The sequence below is a fragment of the Malaclemys terrapin genome, chromosome 21 (assembly GCF_027887155.1).
Source record: "Malaclemys terrapin pileata isolate rMalTer1 chromosome 21, rMalTer1.hap1, whole genome shotgun sequence".
Lineage (NCBI taxonomy): Eukaryota > Metazoa > Chordata > Testudines > Emydidae > Malaclemys > Malaclemys terrapin.
In genome coordinates this window covers 3,580,722-3,602,054 of record NC_071525.1, presented here as the reverse complement: position 1 = coordinate 3,602,054, position 21,333 = coordinate 3,580,722, and the positions used below count along the sequence as shown (strand labels likewise).

At 62.8% G+C, this 21,333-nt stretch overlaps 2 protein-coding genes across 3 annotated transcripts in view; both read left to right on the top strand.

Annotated features, from left to right (window-relative positions):
• The window catches only part of PEAR1 (platelet endothelial aggregation receptor 1), a 58,425-nt gene extending 52,474 nt beyond the window's left edge, over positions 1–5,951 (top strand). For both annotated transcript variants that reach the window (XM_054010723.1, XM_054010724.1), the window contains exons 18-23: positions 6–221; positions 516–628; positions 2,300–2,420; positions 3,138–3,200; positions 3,878–4,081; positions 4,704–5,951. In XM_054010723.1, coding sequence (XP_053866698.1) covers positions 6–221; positions 516–628; positions 2,300–2,420; positions 3,138–3,200; positions 3,878–4,081; positions 4,704–4,864 — 878 coding nt within the window. In that variant the 3' untranslated portion in view covers positions 4,865–5,951. The remainder of the gene's footprint in view (positions 1–5; positions 222–515; positions 629–2,299; positions 2,421–3,137; positions 3,201–3,877; positions 4,082–4,703) is intronic.
• Positions 5,952–7,636: 1,685 nt separating this feature from the next.
• Positions 7,637–20,976, top strand: LRRC71 (leucine rich repeat containing 71). The gene is made up of 16 exons (XM_054010729.1): positions 7,637–7,710; positions 10,570–10,691; positions 11,541–11,663; positions 13,447–13,587; positions 14,070–14,145; positions 14,670–14,744; positions 15,160–15,228; positions 15,678–15,837; positions 16,401–16,484; positions 17,505–17,594; positions 18,001–18,114; positions 18,672–18,786; positions 19,043–19,131; positions 19,777–19,885; positions 20,398–20,519; positions 20,707–20,976. Exons 2-16 carry the CDS (start codon positions 10,589–10,591, stop codon positions 20,827–20,829), a joined length of 1,593 nt encoding a protein of 530 aa, XP_053866704.1. The 5' UTR covers positions 7,637–7,710; positions 10,570–10,588; the 3' UTR covers positions 20,830–20,976.
• The last annotated feature ends 357 nt before the right edge of the window (positions 20,977–21,333 follow it).

Sequence of the window (21,333 nt, the reverse complement as noted above, 5' to 3'; positions counted from 1 at the left end):
TGCAGGGAGCCCCGAGCACCCCTTCACCATGGTGCCAGCTGTGCCGACGGGGTACAGCTCCCTGGGGGCGATCATTGGCATCATCGTCCTGGTGATCCTGCTCGTGGCACTGCTGGTGTTTTTCCTGTGCTACCGGCACTGGCAGAAGGGCAAAGAGAACAGACACCTGGCCGTGGCCTACACCACGGGGCGGACGGACAGCTCGGAGTACGCGGTGCCAGGTGAGGGCGCGGCGCGCTCGGTACGGGGGGGCTCTGCTCTCCAAGTCACCCCCCTGCTCCCGTTAGCATGGCACCTCCTAGGACACTGAGCTCAGCAAGCCCGGCAGAGTCCCCCACCCCACTCTCGGGAAAGTCTGATCCCACCCGCCCTAGGCTTAGCGTGGGGAATCCAGCCGGAGCCCGGCCCAGGGTGGGGAGAGGCACACGGCGTGCGCAGCCCCTGGGGACAGCTAGGGGACAGGACTCCCAGGGACTTTGGCCTAACTCTGTCTGTCCCTTTCTCTGTCTGTCCAGACATCCCACCTAGCCACACCCACTACTACTCCAATCCGAGCTACCACACCCTGTCGCGGTGCGTGCCGACCTCCCCCGCCCCCAACAGCCAGGACAGGGCGAGCTCCCTCAAGGTAAGCCCCAGCCCTCGGGGGCGACACTGCTCCGGGGAAGTTCCCAGCCTTTCCGTTCGCCGGAGCCTCGAGGCACGGAGCCCCCTTGGGGACGGGCAGAGAGGAGACAGCTTGTCTGTAGCGTCTCTCCGGGGCTGGGCTGGGCTGAGAATTTGCTGCAGAAATAGTTGGGGTTGTGTGGAATTGAGGTGGCCTTGCGCCCCCAGAACGTGGATCACAGCAGCCACCATCAGAAATCTGCCCTGGGGAGGACTTGAACCCCCCCTCCTCAGTTCAAGGCCTGCTAGTCATGCCTCTAAACCAGGGGTGGGCAAACTACGGCCTGGGGGCTGCATCTGGCCCTTCAGACGTTTGAATCCAGTGCTCGAGCTCCTGCTGGGGAGCGGGGTCGGGGGCTTGCCCTGCTCCCCGCGTGCTGTGGCTCCACACAGCTCCCGGAAGCAGCGGCATGTCCCCCCTCCGGCTCCCATGTGTAGGGGCAGCCAGGGGGTTCCACACGCTGCCCCCATCCCAATCGCGGCCCCCGCGGTTCCCATTGGCCAGGAACCGTGGTCAGTGGGAGCTGCGGGGGCAGCATGCAGACGGGGCAGCGTGCAGAGTTGTCTGGCCGCGCCTCCGCGCAGGAGATGGAGGGAAGACATGGCCGCTGCTTCCAGGAGCTGCTTGAGGTAAGCGTTGCCCAGAGCCTGCACCTCTGACCCCCTCCCACACCCCAACCCCCCACCCCAGCCCTGATCCCCCTCCTGCCCTCCAAACCCCTCGGTCCAACCAGCAGCCCCAACCCCTCATCTCCAGCCCCACCCCGGAGCCTGCACCTCCAGCCAGAGCCTGCACCTGTTTCTGCACCCCAACCCCATGTCCCAGCCCAGAGCCCCCTCCCACACCCTGAACTTCTCATTTCTGGCCCCACCCCAGAGCCCTCACCCCCTCTGATGCCCCAACCCCCAGTTTCGTGAGCATTCATGGCCCGCCATACAATTTCGATACCCAGATGTGGCCCTCAGGCCAAAACGTTTGCCCACTCCTGCACTAAGCCATCAGGTCGGTTGTCCCCCAGCAGCACCCCGGATGCTGGGCCCCCCCAGTCTGTGCAAATCACTTTTTCTGGCCTGGGTTTCCCAGCCTGTGCTGGTTCAGAGAGCCAGACAGACCCTCCAGTAATGTCGGAACCGTCTCTTCCCCAGCACAGAGCCGGGTGCTGGGCCTGAGCTGAGGGCCCATCCGGTCGTCTAAGCACAGTTCAGCGCAGACCAGTCCTGTAGCCTGAACCCCAGGGGTGTCCAAACAGCTAAGGGATGAGAACAGGCACAATGTAGAAACCATCCCTTTTATTCTGGGCGCTGTATCTCTGGAACCCGTGGGCCAAATGACCCCAAATTTGCCCCACTCACCCCACCCCAGGACGCCATGAGGCACAGCAGTTTTTGGGGCAATCTGAATTTGCGCATGGATTTTAGAGCGCTTCAAAACATCCGCTCTTAATGCGGACGCTTGTCTCAACCTGAACTCGCGTTTGGCAAGGGCCACTCCAGAAGGAAGGGGTTCTTCATGGACACCGTGAGACCCTGTGGTTCCCAAAATCCTGGCCTGGCAAAGGGGCCACTCCGAGCAGGACCCCGTGGGCAGGGGGCGGTAGGTCACTGCTGATTCCACCCCTTATTTCGGCCACAGGTGCCCTGCAACCAGCACTTCTCCAACATAAAGAACGTGGCCTACGGGCCGGACTGTAATGCCTCTCTGCCTGCCGACTGGAAGCACCACGGGGTGCCGGCGCTGAAGCTCCGCGAGCGGGGTAAGAGGGGAGCCGGGCGTGGCGCCTCAGCTGGGATATGCTGGGCAGGGCCGGGCTTTAGGAGCCGGTGTGGGGAGAAGAAGTGGGGTCTAGGGGTCAGAACAGGGTAGGGGGATGAGTTCTACTCCCAGTGCTGGAAGGTGAGTGGGGTTAGGAGTTGGAGATGGGGGAGCGCAGGACTCCTGGGTTCTTTTCCCATCTCTAGAAAGGGAGTGATGCCTGGTAGTTAGAGAAGGAGATTGGGAAGCGGGGGGTGGGGCTCAGGACTCCTGGGTTCTGTTCTTGGCTCAGGAAGGGGAGTGATGCCTCGTAGTTAGGGAAGGGGGGGGGGAGGACACCTCAGAACTCCTGGGTTCATTTCAGCTCAAACTGCCGGTCTTGGTCAGCATCCTACACATTTCATCCCCCAACAAGGGCAAAACTGCCTCCCTGCCCCCACCCCGAAGCTGATGGGAAGAAAAGCAGCCGGGGCCCTGGGGAGACCCTTCCCTGGATGCTGCGTGGGGAGACCCTTCCCTGGACGGGAGCTGCCTGTTTCTAGTCACCATCCCCATTTCTCACCGACCTCCCCCCAGCTCTGCTGCGGGGACGACACAGACCCCGGCCTCGTGAAGGGACCCCCCTTGTGGCTAAAGGAGGCCCCACGGGCTGGGGAGCCAGAGGGAACCACAGGGTCTGTCTGTGTCCAGCAGTCTCAGGGTTTCCTTCCGTTTGCAGGGGGCGGCCCCATGGACCGCAGCTACAGCTACAGTAACAGCCTGGGGAAGTACTACAGCAACGGTGAGCACAGCGCCCCACTCTGGGGGGGGGGCTTCCAGGGGCCCCGGCGCACGGGCGGGGGGTGATGGGTCCCGCGGTCGTCTCCCCCAGACGCTCTCGGCTCAGGCCGATGGCCTCGTTTTCCTGGGCTGGGGTCTGGGAGAAGCGGGAGGGAGAGGAGTCGCACTTACTGCAGCACTGACCCCCATGTTGCAATGCGGCACTAGGGGGCGCTGTGCTGCAGGGAGTGGGGCGGGGGGCTCAGGAGGGGGCGCTCTCCCCTCACACTCAGGGCTGACCCCCATGTCGCAGTGCGGCACTAGGGGGCGCTGTGCTGCAGGGAGTGGGGCGGGGGGCTCAGGAGGGGGCGCTCTCCCCTCGCACTCAGGGCTGACCCCATGTCCAATGAGACTCTGGGGTGGGGGGCTCAACAGGGCGCGAGGAAACTGGTCTGACTTTGGAGAAGCCCTGCGTATCCCCAGAGCAGCTCCAGGCTGGACAAGTTCCCTCCCCTCCCTGCACACGCTGCCCGTGGACCTCTGCCCTGCCCTGGTGGGACGTCCCGGGGACAAGAGGGGAGCTAGACAGACCCAGCAAACTCGTCTCCTCCCAGCTAAACGGGCGTCCCAGCCCTCCGGCTTCTCCCCATTCCTGTATTCACCCACACTCCCTTTGCCCTCCTTCCGCCCACCCTCCAGACTACATCAAGGAGGAGGCCCTGCGCGCCAGCAACAGCTCGCTGAACAGCGAGAACCCCTACGCCACCATCAAGGACCTGCCCGAGCTCATGGCCAAGCCCTCGGAGGGCAGCTACATGGAGATGAAATCCCCCGCAAAGCGAGAAATGTCCTACACCGAGATCGGGCTCTTCGAGGAGCCAGCCGCCGGCTCCAGGGCAGAAGGTAGCGTTCGGCACCGCGACGGGCTGCGGGACCCCTCCAGTCCCGTTCACTTCGCAGCGATGCCGGAGCCTGAATGGCACATGGGGGCGGGCGTGACATGCCACTTGGGGACGCTTGTCCACTGCCGGGCTTTTGCATTTCAGAGGCTACCCCCACTGAGATCGGGGCCCACTGGGGCTGGGCGCTGCACATACCCCGACCAAAATCGGGGCTTCCTCATGCAGGCACTGCACAGACACCGAATGAATTCAGGGCCCCCTCTGCACACACCCCGACTGAAATCATGGCCCCCTCATACCGGGTGCTGCATGCGCCCTGACGGAGTTCAGGGCTCCCTCGTGCCAGGCGCTGCACATACCCCGACTGAGATCAGGGCCACATTGTGCCGGATCAAGATCAGGGTCCCGTTGTGCCGGGCGCTGCACAAGCACACACAAAGTGAGGGGTGGTCCCTGCCCCAAAGAGCTCACAGTTGAAAATAGATGCAGCATGGGAGAAAGGAAGGGTCCTTATCCCCATTTTACAGACTGATCTCCCAAGTTCTTAACCACAAGCCCATCCTGAGACACTTTCACAGGTGCCTTCGGTAATGCCCTTGTCTTTCCTCTTCTCCTCCCTCTAGAGAGTTGCCCCCTGGGGGCAGAAGGTGTGTCTCCAGCAGCCCCCAGCTGCCCCCCCAACCATTACGACTCCCCCAAAAACAGCCACATCCCCAGTCACTACGACATGCCACCTGTCCGGCACTACCCCCCATCCCCGCCACTCCGGAGGCAGGACCGGTGAGGAGCCATGGGGCGCTGTCTCTGTCCATCCGTCCATCCCCCCGCTCCTGTCTCTGTCGGCACTTCCCAGGGGAAGGTGGAGAACTGGCTCCGAAGCCCAGCGGGAGGAGAGCCGTGGCGGGACCATGGATGGCCATTTACCGGCACCCCCCTGGATTCACCCGGAGCCTCTTTGTCTTCGCTTGTACAATGCAACAGCCGCTAAGGACTATGGAAGGGGGGAGTTGGACCCCTTGCCCCAGCCGCTTGGGGTTGAATACAGCTCATCACCTTCCCCCAGGTGAGGGTTCAGAGTCTGAGATGTTCACCTCCGGATCCTGAGCCTCCCGCATGCAGCAGGGATGTGGATCGTGGCGGGGTGGTGTGGCCTCAGCTTGCCCCATGTTCGCCCCCCCATCGGTGTTTGTCTTCAGGGTGGGGTCCCCAGTCAAGCCGTGGGCAGGTGTGTTCTGCCCCCAGGGCACGGCTTCGCACTGAGGGGAGGCCTGATCCGGAGGAGAAGCCTGACGTGAACGGGACACCTCGGGGCTGGGGCGCAGAATGGCAGGTGTTCCTGTGAGCCCCCCGAAAGGGACTGAGAACCCAGCAGGGCAGCTGCAGACGCTGGACCGCTGCGCCCTGCTGACACAGACTAAACACCCCAAGACTGGCCCCGCTGCAGCCCCGGGAGAGGCATGGCTGGGAAGTGAGACGCCACCGAATTCGGCTCCCAATCCGGATTCCAGCCTGTGGAGGGGGACTGGATCTGGGCTTTTCGCTCGGCCTTGATTTGCATCTAGACTCAGCTTCCGAACGCCTGCCTGATTTCATCCGGCCCCCAGCCCCTGGAGATGGGCCGTAGAGGACGTTTGCGCTGTTAGGGGAAGTTGGTAGCTCTGAACCCAAACTTCCCCCCCCCATTCAACCCCCACCAGCGGTCCCACCACTGTGAAGCTGCTGAGGGTTCAGAGCCCCACTTCCCATCCCAGCATACACCCCCCCACACACACCTTGTGCAATATACCGGCCTAATGGGTGTGAGCTGGGATCTGTAGAGGTCGATACGGCTCCAATGTGCATGTAAATAAAGATGTTTGTGTTGTTTTTAACTATGCAGCTGTCTATTTTTTGGCTCAGCCTCCACCCAGCTGCTGGCATCACCCCACAGGCTTATGGTCAGGGTTCGGCTATGAGATTAAACAGGACCTGGGATGAGCAAAGACGCTGGCCTCCCAAATGTCACCCTTTGGCGCGGAGGGGATGCTCTTGCATGGGCTGGGGGGTTCCAGTAACAACTCGAGGCCCCAACCAAAAGTGGGGACCCGTTGCGCTAGGCGCTGTACGTACAGACTGAGAAACAGTCCCTGCCTCAAAGAGCTGACACTTCAAATAGACAAAGAAAAGATTACCAGAGGGTCCTGTGGCACCTTTAAGACTAACAGAAGTATTGGAGCATAAGCTTTCATGGGTGAATGCCCACTTCGTCAGATGCAAGACTGTTAAAAAGAAAAGATTGTTATTCCCGTTGTTCAAATGGGGAAACCGAGGCACTGAGCGGCGAAGTGGCTTACCATGGGTCACACACCCCAGGAATAGCGCCCAGATCACCTGAGTCCCCATACAGTGCCTTAACCACAAGCCCATCCTGGGAACATAGGAAAACCACCGTGCTCAGCAGGAGAGGTAGGACATTTTTCATTGTGGTGACATCACTGCCTCCAAACCCTGCATTAAGAACAATACTGATCTTTAAAGTGGTAAAAGGGAGACAGTCTTGCCCAGCAGGTAGAGCACAGAACCAGGACTCCTGAGGTCGACTCGATCTGTGCCTTTGGCTGGCTCTCTTCAGGTCTCTGGGCCTCAGTTCCCCCATCTGTAAAATGGTGATGCTGATGGCGAGCCATGAAGGGAATTGTCCCAGATCACCCCTGCAGTTGCAATCCATGCCGTAAGCCTCTCTGGATTTCTTACCAGCTGGGGGGGGGGCAATTAAACCTGACTAGAAAATGGGATGAACTTTACCCTTTTCTCTTTCCATAGGAGGACAGAACACCTCTGCCATGTAGTGCCCCACCCTGCACCCTCCTCACACTGATTGTCGCACACACTGATACTTTCCACACACAGGGAGCATTGCACACTGAATTGCCCACAAGCAGGAACTCTCTGGTGCCAGCAGAGCCAGGCAGTGGCTTGAGAAGACGGGTGGGCCTTAGCGCAAAGCCATCTTTAAACCCCGGCTGGCCTGTTCAGCGGTGCCTGGCCTGCAGGGGCTGGAGCCCAGTCTCGAAGGGGCGTGGTGTGCATGGGGCACCCTGATTTCCACAGCTCCCCCCCCCAAATCACAATGTGTGTGGGGGGGGTCCTGTTTCCAGGGGGCTGGGATAACCCGGGGTGGGCACACAGCACCGCCTGCTGCCGGGCCGCGACCCCGGCCGGACGTCACCTACACACAGGGGTTTCCATGGTGATGCTCACCCCAGTTTTAAGGGTGACAGGGGCCCCCCCATTTCCATGGGGACAGGGTGGTGTCCCCCGATGGGCACAGGGGCTTTGCGGGGTCAAGGGGACGCCTCCGCTCCGTCATTCACACAGGGGTTACCATGGTGACCTGGACCCCCCTCCCAATGTCATGGCAACGGTGACCCCCCCCCTTCATATGATGGGGGTTAGCGGGGGTCCGGGAGGGCGGGGGGTTTGCGGGGCTGCCCCGCCCCCTGCTCCCTCGGGCCCCGCCCCCTCAGACAGCCCCGCCCCACTCGCGCCCGGGCCCCGCCCACTCGCCGGCCCGGCCCCGCGTTGCCATGGGGACGCGCGCGGGGCCCGGCCGTGGAGGCCCCAAGCGGAGCCGCCGCTGCCCAGGCTCAGGTGGGGCGATGCGGACCCCGCCCCGCCCCCCCCATACACCCCCCCAGCCCCCCCGCAGTGCAGCCCCCGCCCCCCCATACACCCCCCCAGCCCCCCCGCAGTGCAGCCCCCGCCCCCCCATACACCCCCCCAGCCCCCCCTCAGTGCAGCCCCGCCCCCCCATACACCCCCCCAGCCCCCCCGCAGTGCAGCCCCCGCCCCCCCATACACCCCCCCCAGCCCCCCCTCCGCCCGCAGTGCAGCCCCCGCCCCCCCCATACACCCCCCCAGCCCCCCCTCCGCCCGCAGTGCAGCCCCCGCCCCCCCATACACCCCCCCCAGCCCCCCCTCCGCCCGCAGTGCAGCCCCCGCCCCCCCATACACCCCCCCAGCCCCCCCTCCGCCCGCAGTGCAGCCCCCGCCCCCCCCATACACCCCCCCAGCCCCCCCTCCGCCCGCAGTGCAGCCCCCGCCCCCCCATACACCCCCCCAGCCCCCCCGCAGTGCAGCCCCCGCCCCCCCATACACCCCCCCCAGCCCCCCCTCCGCCCGCAGTGCAGCCCCCGCCCCCCCCATACACCCCCCCAGCCCCCCGCTCCGCCCGCAGTGCAGCCCCCGCCCCCCCATACACCCCCCCCAGCCCCCCGCTCCGCCCGCAGTGCAGCCCCCGCCCCCCCATACACCCCCCCAGCCCCCCCTCCGCCCGCAGTGCAGCCCCCGCCCCCCCATACACCCCCCCAGCCCCCCCTCCGCCCGCAGTGCAGCCCCCGCCCCCCCATACACCCCCCCAGCCCCCCCTCCGCCCGCAGTGCAGCCCCCGCCCCCCCCATACACCCCCCCAGCCCCCCCTCCGCCCGCAGTGCAGCCCCCGCCCCCCCCATACACCCCCCCAGCCCCCCCTCCGCCCGCAGTGCAGCCCCCGCCCCCCCCATACACCCCCCCAGCCCCCCCGCAGTGCAGCCCCCGCCCCCCATACACCCCCCCAGCCCCCCCTCCGCCCGCAGTGCAGCCCCCGCCCCCCCATACACCCCCCCAGCCCCCCCCTCCGCCCGCAGTGCAGCCCCCGCCCCCCCATACACCCCCCCAGCCCCCCCTCCGCCCGCAGTGCAGCCCCCGCCCCCCCATACACCCCCCCAGCCCCCCCTCCGCCCGCAGTGCAGCCCCCGCCCCCCCATACACCCCCCCAGCCCCCCCCTCCGCCCGCAGTGCAGCCCCCGCCCCCCCATACACCCCCCCAGCCCCCCCCTCCGCCCGCAGTGCAGCCCCCGCCCCCCCATACACCCCCCCAGCCCCCCCTCCGCCCGCAGTGCAGCCCCCGCCCCCCCATACACCCCCCCAGCCCCCCCCTCCGCCCGCAGTGCAGCCCCCGCCCCCCCATACACCCCCCCAGCCCCCCCTCCGCCCGCAGTGCAGCCCCCGCCCCCCCATACACCCCCCCAGCCCCCCGCTCCGCCCGCAGTGCAGCCCCCGCCCCCCCATACACCCCCCCAGCCCCCCCCTCCGCCCGCAGTGCAGCCCCCGCCCCCCCATACACCCCCCCAGCCCCCCCTCCGCCCGCAGTGCAGCCCCCGCCCCCCCATACACCCCCCCAGCCCCCCCCTCCGCCCGCAGTGCAGCCCCCGCCCCCCCATACACCCCCCCAGCCCCCCCTCCGCCCGCAGTGCAGCCCCCGCCCCCCCATACACCCCCCCAGCCCCCCGCTCCGCCCGCAGTGCAGCCCCCGCCCCCCCATACACCCCCCCAGCCCCCCCCTCCGCCCGCAGTGCAGCCCCCGCCCCCCCATACACCCCCCCAGCCCCCCGCTCCGCCCGCAGTGCAGCCCCCGCCCCCCCCATACACCCCCCCAGCCCCCCCTCCGCCCGCAGTGCAGCCCCCGCCCCCCCATACACCCCCCCAGCCCCCCCTCCGCCCGCAGTGCAGCCCCCGCCCCCCCCATACACCCCCCCAGCCCCCCGCTCCGCCCGCAGTGCAGCCCCCGGCCCCCCCCCGCGGCCAGGGACCCCCCCCCCTCCAGCCAGGGACCCCCCCTCTATACACCCCCGCCAGCCCCCCCCGGCCCCCCCCCTCCAGCCAGGGATCCCCCCTGTATACACCGCCGCCAGGGACCCCCCCAGCCAGGGACCCTCCCCATACACCCCCGCCAGCCCCCCCACCGCGGCCAGGGACCCCCCCTCTATACACCGCCGCCAGCCCCCCCCCCCACCGCAGCCAGGGACCCCCCCCCCGGGCCAGGGATCCCCCTTCTATACACTGCCGCCAGGCCCCCGCCCCCTCCCCACACAGCACAGCCAGAGAGCCCCCCCCGCCAGGCCCCCGATCCCCCCCACTACATCCAGGGACCCCTGCCAGGCGCCCGGTACCCCCCTACACACCCAATCCAGGGACACGTCCCTCAGGCCAGGGGACCCCCCCCTACACACCACCACCAGGGACCCCCCAAACAGGAACTCATTACTTCTCCCCTAACCAGAAACTCCCACCCAACACCCTCCCCAGCCAGGGAGCCCCCCCCTTCCCCAACCAGAGACACCCCCCCGCCCCTCCAACCCGCCTCCCGTAGCCCAGGGCTCATCCAGCACCTGCAGCAGCATCTCTGTATGCCGGTGCCCAGGCCGTGCCCCCGCCCAGACGTGCCCCGGATCCTCCCTTTGCCCACCCAACCCCTCCGGGCCCCAGCCCTTCCCAGTGCAGTGACCACAGGCGGGTGCAGGCATAACCCCCTGGACGTGGGCTGAGGTTTCTCGCCCCAGCAGCAAAGGAATCAAGGACCAAAAATATAAACTGCGGGGGGAGGAGAAACAAAAGCCCATGGGGGTGAAAGGGCAGCGCTCTTGGCGCTGAACGTGTGTTACCAGCCGAGCCCGTCTTGTTTTCCTCCAGTGCCCTGAAGAGCAGAACTATGGGGAAGAAAGGGGACCGGGGGGCTAAGGAAAAAGTGACTGGTGTGATCCTTGAGGAGGAAGGAAAGAACGCAGCTAAAAGGACTGACCAACATGGCGAAGGTGATGACCCCCGATCGCTCTGTGCCCTGGCAAGAACGCCACCCCGCAGGTTCAGTTAACTGGCTGAGTCGGGCAGTGGGTCCTGCTCATATAATGCCAGGGGCCAGGAAGTCTGGCCCTTAGTCAGGTGACTACCTGGGAGCTGGGTTCTTTTGGAAAAGCTGGCCCTTGCTGACTTTGGCCATGACCCCATAAGGACCTAGGCCGGGGTGGCCAACCTGAGCCTGAGACGGAGCCAGAATTTACCAATGTACATTGCCAAAGAGCCACAGTAATACGTCAGCAGCCCTCATCAGCTCCCTCCACCGCTCCCAGTGCCTCCCGCCCACCGGCAGTCCCTCCAATCAGCACCTCCCGCTCAGCTGTTTTTTGGGGGGGAGCGAGGGCATGGCAGGCTCAGGGGAGGGGTGGAGTAGGGGCAGAGCCAGGGGTTGGGCAGTGAGCACCCACCAGCACATTGGAAAGTTGGCGCCTGTAGCTCCAGCCCCGGAGTCGGTGGCTATACAAGGAGCTGCATATTAACTTCTGAAGAGCTACACGCGGTCCCGGAGCCACAGGTTGGCCACCCCTGACCTAGGCGATGCTCAAACTGTAGGCATGTGGGTCCTCCCGTTGAAGCTAACTGAATTCCCCTTGCTATGTTCGTCACTTGGCCTGAACTGTTGTGGTGTTGCTGTGCGTTGTTAAAACACGGCCACGCTCCACCCTAGAGGTGGCGGCACGTCCGCGCTGGGTGAAGAGTCTCTGCGACCGGCTCGCGTGGCCGGAGTAAGATGCTGTTAGCGCAGAAGGTGCTCTAGGAATGGCTGTGGTTTGGATGGAGTGACTGCTGCCCCGCTCTTTCCCCAGAGGAATATCAGTGCACAGGCATCCTGGAGCAGGATTTCAATGAACTGTGCTCCCGCGCCGGACTCACCAAAATCCCCAAGGTCACAGTTAGACTGCAGTCTACCTCGAACCTCTTCCCGCCAGGTGAGTGGAGCCGTCTGGTGAGGCAAAGGGGGGGAGTATTGTGAATTCATCTCTGTCTTTGCTGAGTGCCAGCTGGAATTCGCTGCAGCTCGGGCTTGTCACAGGCCTGGTCGCGCGCCCCCTGCTGGACACTCACCAAGCTGCTGTGTTGGGGGGTGGTCCCCCACTGGGCCCATGTGTCTCGAAGTTTCCCTGGCTCTGGGTAGGCCCGCCTCTGTCCCTTTCTTTGGCCTCTCTGGCACATTTCCTGGGCACAAACTGTCAGTTACCCCTTTACAGAAGCAGGACCCAAGGGTCCAGCTGCCACCGGCTCCCAGAGGGCAACTTGGGGGCTAATAAATGTCACACCCTAAAGCCAAGGAGAGGCCATCAACAGCCTGGTACAAACTGGGATGGGAATCAAGCAGCCCCACCTGCTTATCCTCATGGCCTCGTGCCCTGCATGGTGGTGAGCCCTCTGCTCCTTGCAGGGAAGGGGATGGGGACTGAGAGGGGTCCAGTTCTCTCTCCAGCAGGCTGACGGGGCTGGACATGAGCTAGGAGAGAAGAGGCGGCACTCAGGTGGGCGGTGGAAGGGGTTCTTGTACCAGCAAGGGGCCCCATCCCACATCGCTCTGTGGCTCCCTTTACCCAGCCCTGAAGTCTTTACAAGATTTGAAGGCAGCAGATCTCCCCCCTCCCCATAAATACCGCTGGGTAAGGGATCCCCAGCTGGCTTAGTGCAGGCAGGCCAGCTCTGTGCCAGCCCCCCTCATGTCAGTTTAGCTCACAGCCAGAGCACGGTATGTTCAAGGCACCCTCTGGGCCTGGCTTATGGCAAGGACACGCTGTGCTCTGGCTATTCTGACAGGCATTTGCCCCTTAGCAACCGGAGTCAGATGAGCAGCCACCCTGCTCAGCTCCTTCCTGCGCTTGGTGCATCTTCACCGGCCTGCAGCCTAGGCCCCGTGCCCTCCCCGCTTGCAAGCAGCCTTGGACAACCAAGGGTGTTGCCCAGGAGCCTTGCCTAGCTGGTTCTGCAAGGCGGCAAGAGTACTTGCTGAGCACAGCGCTCGAGACTCGCAGGATTCAGTGGTTTCTTAACGGCCCAGCTCCCAGAGCTCTCTGCTTTCTGGAGAAGCTCCGCTTTCACTGAAAGAACAAGGCCCTTCCCAGCCCTCAGTGTTGCAGAGAAAAGCGGGGAAACGTAACTTCTAGAAGTTCAGATGCCGGAAGGCAAAGAAATGAGTCCCAGCTCATCAGAGGGTCGCGCACTTCGTTGTTCCTGCAGGCCAAGCTCTATGTGTTCTCCAGCTTGCAAGGGGAGTCCAGGTTTGGGCTGGGGGGGACCTGGCTAGAGTTGGGGTGAGTGGCCTGGCTGAGGGAGCTGGCCCAGTTGGGGTCAGGGCCCTGGGGAAATCACAGCTAAACCAGCTTTCACCTAGGGGATGCTGGCCATTTCTGCTGGTGGGGGATGAATCTGGGATGTGAGCTGCAGAGGCCTGTCGCAGGGAGATTGTGTGTGTTGGTTTCAGTCCCACCCATTTCAGGGGCAGGAGGTTGGGAGGGCAGTGTAGCCCCAGGTGGGTTTAACATGTCTCCCAGCATCCGCAGCCCTAGTGAAGGCAGAGTGTAGTGAGGAGAGGCCCATGCAGCTATAAGGGGATGGTCTCTCCCTGGTGGGGCAGCGTGGAGTGATTGACACGGGGCAGCGGCCTGCACGTCCCTTCGCCTGGCACTGCAGAAGTCTCCCTCGGGCTTGGTGTCCCTGCCCCCGAGTGACGGCTTGCCCTCTGCCTGGCAGAGGAAAGCAACACGCTGGCCGAGAAGGAGGTCCCAGCCAGCCTCACCCAGATCCAGAACAAGTACGCCTACTTCCGGCCCTGCGTTCAGACCGAGCTGGAGCACGACGACCCCAAGAGCGTCCGTGAGATCTTCCTGCGAGGTGAGGGGCTCAGCTCTGTAAAATAGGAAGGGGGAGCGGGGGGAGCCTGATTCAAACCGTGCGCTGGCAGTAATTCGGGGGCACTGCCCGCGCCTCCGCTTTCGTCAAAGGCTTTCTGAAAGTCCAAGTAAACTATCCACTGGATCACCCTTGTCCACATGCTCGTTGACCCTCTCAACGACTTCCTAGATTGGTGAGGCTTGATTGCCCTTCACAAGAGCAGTCTTCGTCTCTGTGTTTGTTAATTCCGTTACCATAGTTGTAACCAATTTGCCTGGTACTGAAGTTAGGCCTGTAATTGCTACGATCGCCTCCAGAGCCTTTTATAAAATACCCGTAGGCCGTACAAGAACCCAGACCGCTAGCCATGCCGTTACGAACTGGCCGGGGAGCCAACGGCAGTTGAGAGCAGGGGTGAGGGATCGCCTTCTGGCTGGTTTTCTCTTCTGTATAACCAGCTCCATCTGTTTTCTCTCTGGCAGGTTGGAAAATTGAAGAGAAAATGCTGGGTGTTTTCAGCAAGTGTCTGCCCGCCCTTGCCAACCTGCAGGCTGTTCAGTGAGTGAGAGGCTGGGCAGTTCCAGGAGCTATTTGGCTGAAAGGGCCCAGAGACGGGCAAGGAAAATACAGCGGGATTTCAGTTCTCTAAACCCGCAGTATCCAAACCTCCCTCTAAGGTGTCTTGCTGCCTCCCAGTGCATTGGCTCTTGCCTCTCGGAGAGCCTGACCTTGGTGTCCTCCAAGTTGGTTGGATAATTGGGACGCTGGAACTAGATCAATCTGGGGACCTGGTAGCTCTTTAAGACCAATAGTTAGTTTGGGGGCTCCAGAACGCTGGGTGCTGGGAAACGCCTGCATTAGCTTTTGAAGAGCAGATATTGGCAAAGGGGTTTGCGCATGGGCCTGGGAGCCAGGGGGCCTGGCTTTGAGGCCTGGCTCTGCCCTTGACTCACTTTGTGACCTTGGGCAACTCCTTTCCCCTCCTTGTGCCTCAGTTTCCCCATCTGGGGATGAGAATGCTTTGCGATCTCTCTTACTGAGTTAATGCTGTTGCTAAGGCTACCCTGTCTCTCTTCTTTCAGCCTCTGGAAGGTCGGCCTGACGGATCTCTCGCTCTTCTCTCTGATCGCTATCCTACCAAACTGCCCCACCCTCAAGTAAGCGACAGCTAAGCTGCAGGGATGGGGGCACTCAGACAGTGCTGGAGGCAGCTGCTTCCATCTCAGAAAGGGGGCCCCATTCAATGTAACCATCCTTGAAGGAGCCAGTGAGATGGGACCCGAAGGCGGTGCTTTGTCAAGTCCATTGACAATCCCATGGTACTCTGTGCCAGAGCAGAACCGCCAACTCCACTGTCCTGCCCAAAGCCCTAGCGCGGTGCCTGCCGCCTACCTCAAATTCCTGCCACCTTTTCAGTGGGGTACAGTATTCTTCACTTTCCCTTCCAGGCTGTTGTGTAGTGTTTCTTTGTCGCTGTGAAGCAGCTGCCGTGTTCCACTCCAGAGGTGGCTGCATGTCTGCAGGCCAAGTGACTGCTCTAGCACCTTGGTTAGTTTCTGCTTTTCCCTGCAGGACACTAACACTGGAGGGGAACCCGTTAGCCGAGGGGTCCTTCTACAGGCTGATTGGAGAGGAGAGCACGTGAGTTCCTTCCGAATCGGAGACCCAGGGGTCCCGGGGAGTGCGTGCTAGTTAATCTGCTTGGGGCAGATACCATGTTGGGGGAGGGAAGGGAAATTCCAGACCACTGCATCTGCTCTGGGGGCGATGGGCGGGATCCTGGGGGATACTCCTAGGAGGGAGGTCCCAGTGGGGAGGAGGGCTGAGGATCACTGGGCGGGATGGGACTCTCATAAACAAAGTCCTCAGCCCATCAGCAAGGTGCCCGCACAGAGTCCAGCGCATAGTGTGCGGATTCCTTCCCTCCTACCCTTCCACGCCCCAGGCAGAGCGTGGCTGGGATCACTCCCGCCTGCTTCAAGGCTCAGTCCTGGAGCCCCCTCCCCACTCCCAGGGCGTCTCTTTCCCTTCCCAGAGAGCAGGACAGTCCAGCCAGGCCTGATCGGAAACTCTCACCAACGCCCCTGCAGGCTGGCTCACGTGTCGCTGAGAAACAATAACATCGGTGACACCGACGCCAAGCTGATCGGCCAAGCCCTCTCCACGCTGAAGTCCTCCAACAAGAGCTTGGTCTCGCTGACCCTCAGCTTCAATCACATCTCGGACCTAGGCGCAGGCTACATCGCGGAGGTAAGGGGTGAGAGAGCGCGACTGGCTGCATTGGGGCATGAGCATCCGTAGAGGGACCGCAGTTCTCTGAAGTGAGGGTCCGTGGCCTTGGATAAGGCACTGCCCTGGAGGCCTGGCTTCAAATCCTAGCCTCGCCACTAAGTTATTTTTTAAGTCCAACTCTCTCATGTAGACGGGAACAGACAGCTGGGGGAGCGTTAATAGCAGGGGCTGTGAAGGGAAGCCGAAGAGATGGAACTGTACAGACTGGGGCTTTGCGTGTTCTCCTGCCAATCCAGTTTAGCTGGATCCAGTACTCAAAGTCCACCCGCTACGTAGCCCTGGGCGTTCCCAGCCCCAGCTCAGGCCGAGCCCAGGTGGTGAGCTCCCAGCAGGATGGGTTGGGCCGTGGAAAGACTGAACTCCCCTTGGGCACAGGAACTGGGCCAGCGGCAGGAGGAGCTGGCGATGGGAAGCCAGCCCGGCCGGATGGAGGGTCCAGCGCTGTCACTGCTCACGGCTGACTGTTCTTTTCCTTTCCTTGCCTGTCTGCGTCCTGCCGCCGTCCCCCGGGGCCTGTCCAGGGCTTGCGGTTGAATCGCTCTCTGCTGTGCCTGTCTCTGGCACACAATCAGATCGGAGACCAGGGAGCGCTCAAGCTTGCAGAGGTGCGTCCAGGGAGAGGCCTTTGCTCTTCAGCCCAGGGGATGGATTTACCCTTGAAAAAACGTCTTCGCCCGGCCCAGTGTCCTCCCTTTGCAGCTATTAGCCAGGCTGGGCAGGGATGGTGTCCCTAGCCTCTGTTTGCCAGAAGCTGGGAATGGGCGACAGGGGATGGATCACTTGATGATTCCCTGTTCTGTTCATTCCCTCTGGGGCACCTGGCACTGATCACTGTCGGAAGACAGGACACTGGGCTAGATGGAGCTTTGGGCTGACCCAGTCTGGCCGTTCTGATGAGGAACATCTAGTGGGCTCGGAGGGCTCTATGGAGGACTCCGAGTTGTGGATCTGGAGGTCTCTCACCAAAGGGGCAGGGGTGGTGGCTCTTTAGTTAAAGAGTTTTTCTCCCAGCCATTAAAAGGCATTAGAGTTGAATGCACATTAACAGAGAGAGCTTGAATCAGTCTGAATCAAAATCCCATCCTCTCCCCGCTAACCTGGATCCCTGGCACAGCGCCGCCCGTCTCCTGAACTCCCAGCTCTCCACAGAGTCAGCGAGGGAGAGAAACCAGCTGAATTTCTACCGTGTAAAACGTCTTCATCCGTCACAAAAGAGCAGCAGCGCAGCACAGCTCTTCTCCCCAGCTCTCCTCTAGCGCAGGGCAGGCCTGACCTGCACCAGGCCTTGAGCCTGCAGCGGAGAGTTCCAGAGCTAATCCTTGCTGCCCAGCCCCTTCCCCCCGCTGTGAATGACCGAAACGCTCCACGGGACGCACTAGCACATCCCTTTGAGGGAGCAGGACCTGAGCTCGGAAATTCGGGACCCGATCCCGAGGGACGGAGCATGCTTATCGGGCACCCAGCACTTCTCTGGCTCAGGCCGTTGTAAGGTCTGCAAGCTCGGGCGTGGTCAGAGCAGTGCCGAGGCCCCGGGCTGCCCCCTCTGTGGGCTGGAGGAGGGGGAATTAAGCTATTGTGACCAAGAGAGACTGAGCAGCACTGACTCCGCCATTGCTTTGGGTTAGGTTCTGGGACCTTTCGCTTTAACTCACACCGAAGTCGTGGAGAGGAGGCGACTTTTACTGGAGAAGGAATCCCAGGAGCGGTCCCGGTCGGTAAGGCTACTGCCAGGACATGCACCCCCACAGATCAATTCACTTTGGGGGGTGGGGTGTTAGCGACTGACCTCTTTCCCGCAGCGGCAGGCCAAACGTTGCTAGAAACTCAGAGCTCCGTGGAACCAGGTCGCTGAGGGTAACAGGATTCACCCTGGTGTGTGCTGTATTCCCCTCTACTTTCTGAGCCACCTGAAGGATAACCACCTACTACTGCTGCCACCTAGTGGCATCACTCCTTTAGCTCACATTGTTGAGGATCTGAGAGTCCCTGGTTCTAAGCCAGTTCACACCCCATGCTAGGAGGTGCTACAGTTAGCGCTGCCTAGGGTCCTAAAGGTAGCAAATGTAGAGTAGCCCGTGGGGTCCGAATCTCTGTTAAAATCCCTCTGGGTCTGGGTTCCAGCCTCTGAGACATGCAGATGCCAAAAGCAGCGAGCGTCCCTCCAGCCTCGTCAGCAACACCACCATCGACAAGCTGCAGGCGTCCAAGCAGAGCAGGAGTGCGTCCAAGAAAAAGGTAAGGGGTGCGGGCTGAACCGAGCAGGACGGCTTCCACGCAGCCCTTCCCAGGAACGCTGAGATCCAGGCGTATCCAACCGGCCAGGGAGCCAGGGGTTAACCCCGCAGCGAGCGGCTCCCAAAGATCCGCTTCTTCGGAAGGATCGGGGGATCGCAGCAGCCAGGACCTGCGCGTGGCGATGCTAAGGAAAAGGAGGGGGCTTTGGAGCCGGGGAGTGGCTCTCAGGACTCCTGGGTTCTCATTTCATTTCTGAAGGGGGCGTGTAAGCTCATGGCTAGAGCAGAGACTTGGGGGTCAGGATTCCTGGGTTCTTTTCCCAGCTCTGCCATTGGGTTCATTTGGTGACCTTGGCTTTCCTGTGCCTCCATCCTTCAAACAGGGTTCATGTGGGGGCGGGGGTGTGCAAGGCTGGTGGTTTACACGCTTGGGCCAGAGAAGGGCCGAAAGCGAAGTGGGGTCATGCCTGGAGGGGACTTGGCAAACAGTGACAGATATTAAAGAGCCGTCGAACCTGCCTGTCAGCGCCCCTTTCAGGCCTGTGCTACTTCTTACAGGAGCCTTCGAAGAAAGAGGAAAAAGGTCAGGCCAGCGCTGCAGGTGGCGGGGGGGTCGGGGGCGGCCCAGGCTTTGTGCCCGCGAAGAAGGAGGATACTAAACAAGCCAAGAAAAGTGAGTCGAAATTCTAACCCTCCCCCACTTATTCTAGCCCCCTGTCCCATGTGCAAGAGGCCCCCAGAGAGCGGGCTACGGAACTAGATGTGAACTGTGCCAGAGCGGGAGGTGGCCGGAGGCGATGCCCCTTTCTGAGCCGGGCGCCTGGCCCACGGGAGAGGCCCCCCGTGGCTCAGCGTGCAGCTCTGTGTGGCAGAGGCTCTGTCAGGTTTGAGAGCGTTTCACCCAGCTCTGGGCGTGTCCCTCTCTTTAGTGGTTTCCACCCCGGAGCAAAAAGTTGTTCGAGGCAAAGGAGCCAAATCGGGCGCCAAGGAGAAGCGCAGCCTGCCGCTGGAGTTGGAGGTGAGGGAGCCCTGGCGAGCCCCGGGGTACAGGGACTGCTCTACAGTGTTCCCCGTGCCCCGGCTCGCAGGGCACTGGGTTACTGGGGCAGTAGCCTGGCTCTGGGCTCAGATCCAGAGTTGAGTTCCTGATCACTTATGGGGCTGGAGTCTCAGTCCCTTGGTGGCCTGAGACCTCGGGCCGGGTCCCTGACCTCCCCCACCCCCCGGCCGGAGCTGCTGTGGTGGCTCTTGGTTCAGTTCCGGCAGCTCGTTCCATTCTACCCCTGCCGTGGGGGGGATACAGTGGGCTTCACTCCTATCCGGCGGGGCATGGTGTAAACTGCTGCCCCGTTCCGCTCCAGAGGTGGCCGACTTGCTCTGGGATAGAAAGCTGGGGAACCATTGGCTCAGCATGAAAGCTGGGGATTTTCAAAGGGGCTTGGAGGAGTAAGAAGCCCGGGAAAAATCAATGGGATCCTTGCTCCCAAGGCCCTTAGGCGCCTAAGAAGATTCCAGCCAAACTGTCCCATCTCCTGCCTCACGTCAGAACCAGCAGTGGGCTGGTCCCCGTCCCACGCCATCTCCTGGGCAGTGCCAAAGCAGTGGGGCCGCCTGCCGAGCTGCTCTGGGACCTGCTTGAAGGTGAAACGTTCTCTGTGCCCAGGTGATGGAGCCCACCGAGATCGTGAACCCACTGCTGGAACAGGCCGAGCACCGTGATGGGAAGGTCTTCCTGCCAGGCAACCGCGTGCTCATCAACTTAAACCTCACCTGTACGTCGGCGCGGGGCCCGGGGCTGGCTGGAAACCCGCCATCTCGCCTGGCAGGGCAAGTGCCCTCCCGAGTGGCGCTGGCTCCCCTGGGCCGTCCAGCCCTTGGCCAACGAGCCGGGCTGGGAGCTGTGGCAACGGGCTGGAGATGTAGCAGCCTCTGCCAGGCTTGTGTGTGTCCTTTTGAGAGGGGCCTGCAGCCCCTAGTGCTGGGCCCGGCCGTACCCACAGAGCTCCTTCAGTACCACCCACCCTTCTCCACTCCCTCCATGCGGACCAGCCTGGTCACTCACCTTAGTGCCAGGTGGCTCGTGGGCTCCCTCGGGTGGCCCGATCCCCAGCAGAGGCAGGAGACGCTCATGCTTCTAGAGCCCGATGCCGATCCTCTGCCCCACAGCAGCTGTTCCAGTGTCAGTGGACACAGGCCCTGCCTGAGGTCCCAGGCAAACCCCTCCCTGGGCCCCAGAGGCGATGGGGTTTAAACTAGCCACTGATCCGCATCTTCCTTCCCCAAGGGAACCAGATCACAGAGCAGGGCCTGAAAGCGTTCCTGGCAGCCATGGAGAGCCAGCAGCAGGCCAGCAAGGCCACGGCTGGGGTCAAGTGGCAGATGGGCCTGCTGAGGCTGTCTCTGGGGGTGAGTACCACGCTCCTGCATGTGGGGAGTGGGGAGCTGTGTCCAGCCCCAGGGCCCTTGTTCATTCACGACCGTGCCCCCGTGTGGGCTGGGTCTTCAGGTAGAGCATCCCCCCGAGTGGGGGGATGGAGTGGGAGCAGAAGCGAGTCCCCCCTTTGCTCACCCACTCCCCTTTCCGCCCTTGCAGAAAAACCGCTTCCCCGCTGAGAGCAAGACCTTTGCCAGGCTCCAGGAGCTGATGCTGCCGCGCGACCCCACCTACAGGCAGCTGCCCAAGGCGCCGGACGAGGAGCTGGCTGCGCCCAACTAGAGGGGCGAAAGCGTCCGCTCACTCGAGAATCCCGCGGCCCCGGAGAGCACTGGGGCAGCCCCTTGGGTGGGATTTCTGATCCCCTCCGCCTCTGGCCCAGCCCAGCCTGTAACTGTTCCCGCCTACCATTAAACAGCTTTGACAGCCTGCTCGGGGTGGGGGGCTGGAGCCCTCTACACCCACTGGAATTCAGGCTCTTTTTCTACCGCCAGGGCTCCAGCAATGGGGAGGAAGCGCCTACCTGGGCCTCCAGGGTCAGAGGCAGTGACCCCATAACTGCATGGTCCCAAGAGCGCTAAGCCCCCTCCCTGCCAGGCCACTCGCTAACCTCTCCTCTCCCGCGGTCCCAGGCCGAGGCCCTGCAGGCTGGGGAGAGGGATGAGGGCATGTTGCAGTGCCCACATCAGGGGAGCCGGTGCTGAGAGCAGAAGGGCCTGGGACAGGCGCCCCCTCAATGTAGACGCTGTCCAGTTGACCAGCCCTGAGACATCCCCGTTGGGGGTC

Bases quoted from the DNA above. Each gene is read 5' to 3' on its own strand.
- LRRC71 (XM_054010729.1), top strand. From the start codon at position 10,589: ATGGGGAAGAAAGGGGACCGGGGGGCTAAGGAAAAAGTGACTGGTGTG. The intron at 14,745-15,159 runs GTAAGCGACAGC...TTTTCCCTGCAG, and splicing joins CCAAACTGCCCCACCCTCAA to GACACTAACACTGGAGGGGA. The intron at 19,132-19,776 runs GTGAGGGAGCCC...CTCTGTGCCCAG, and splicing joins GCCTGCCGCTGGAGTTGGAG to GTGATGGAGCCCACCGAGAT.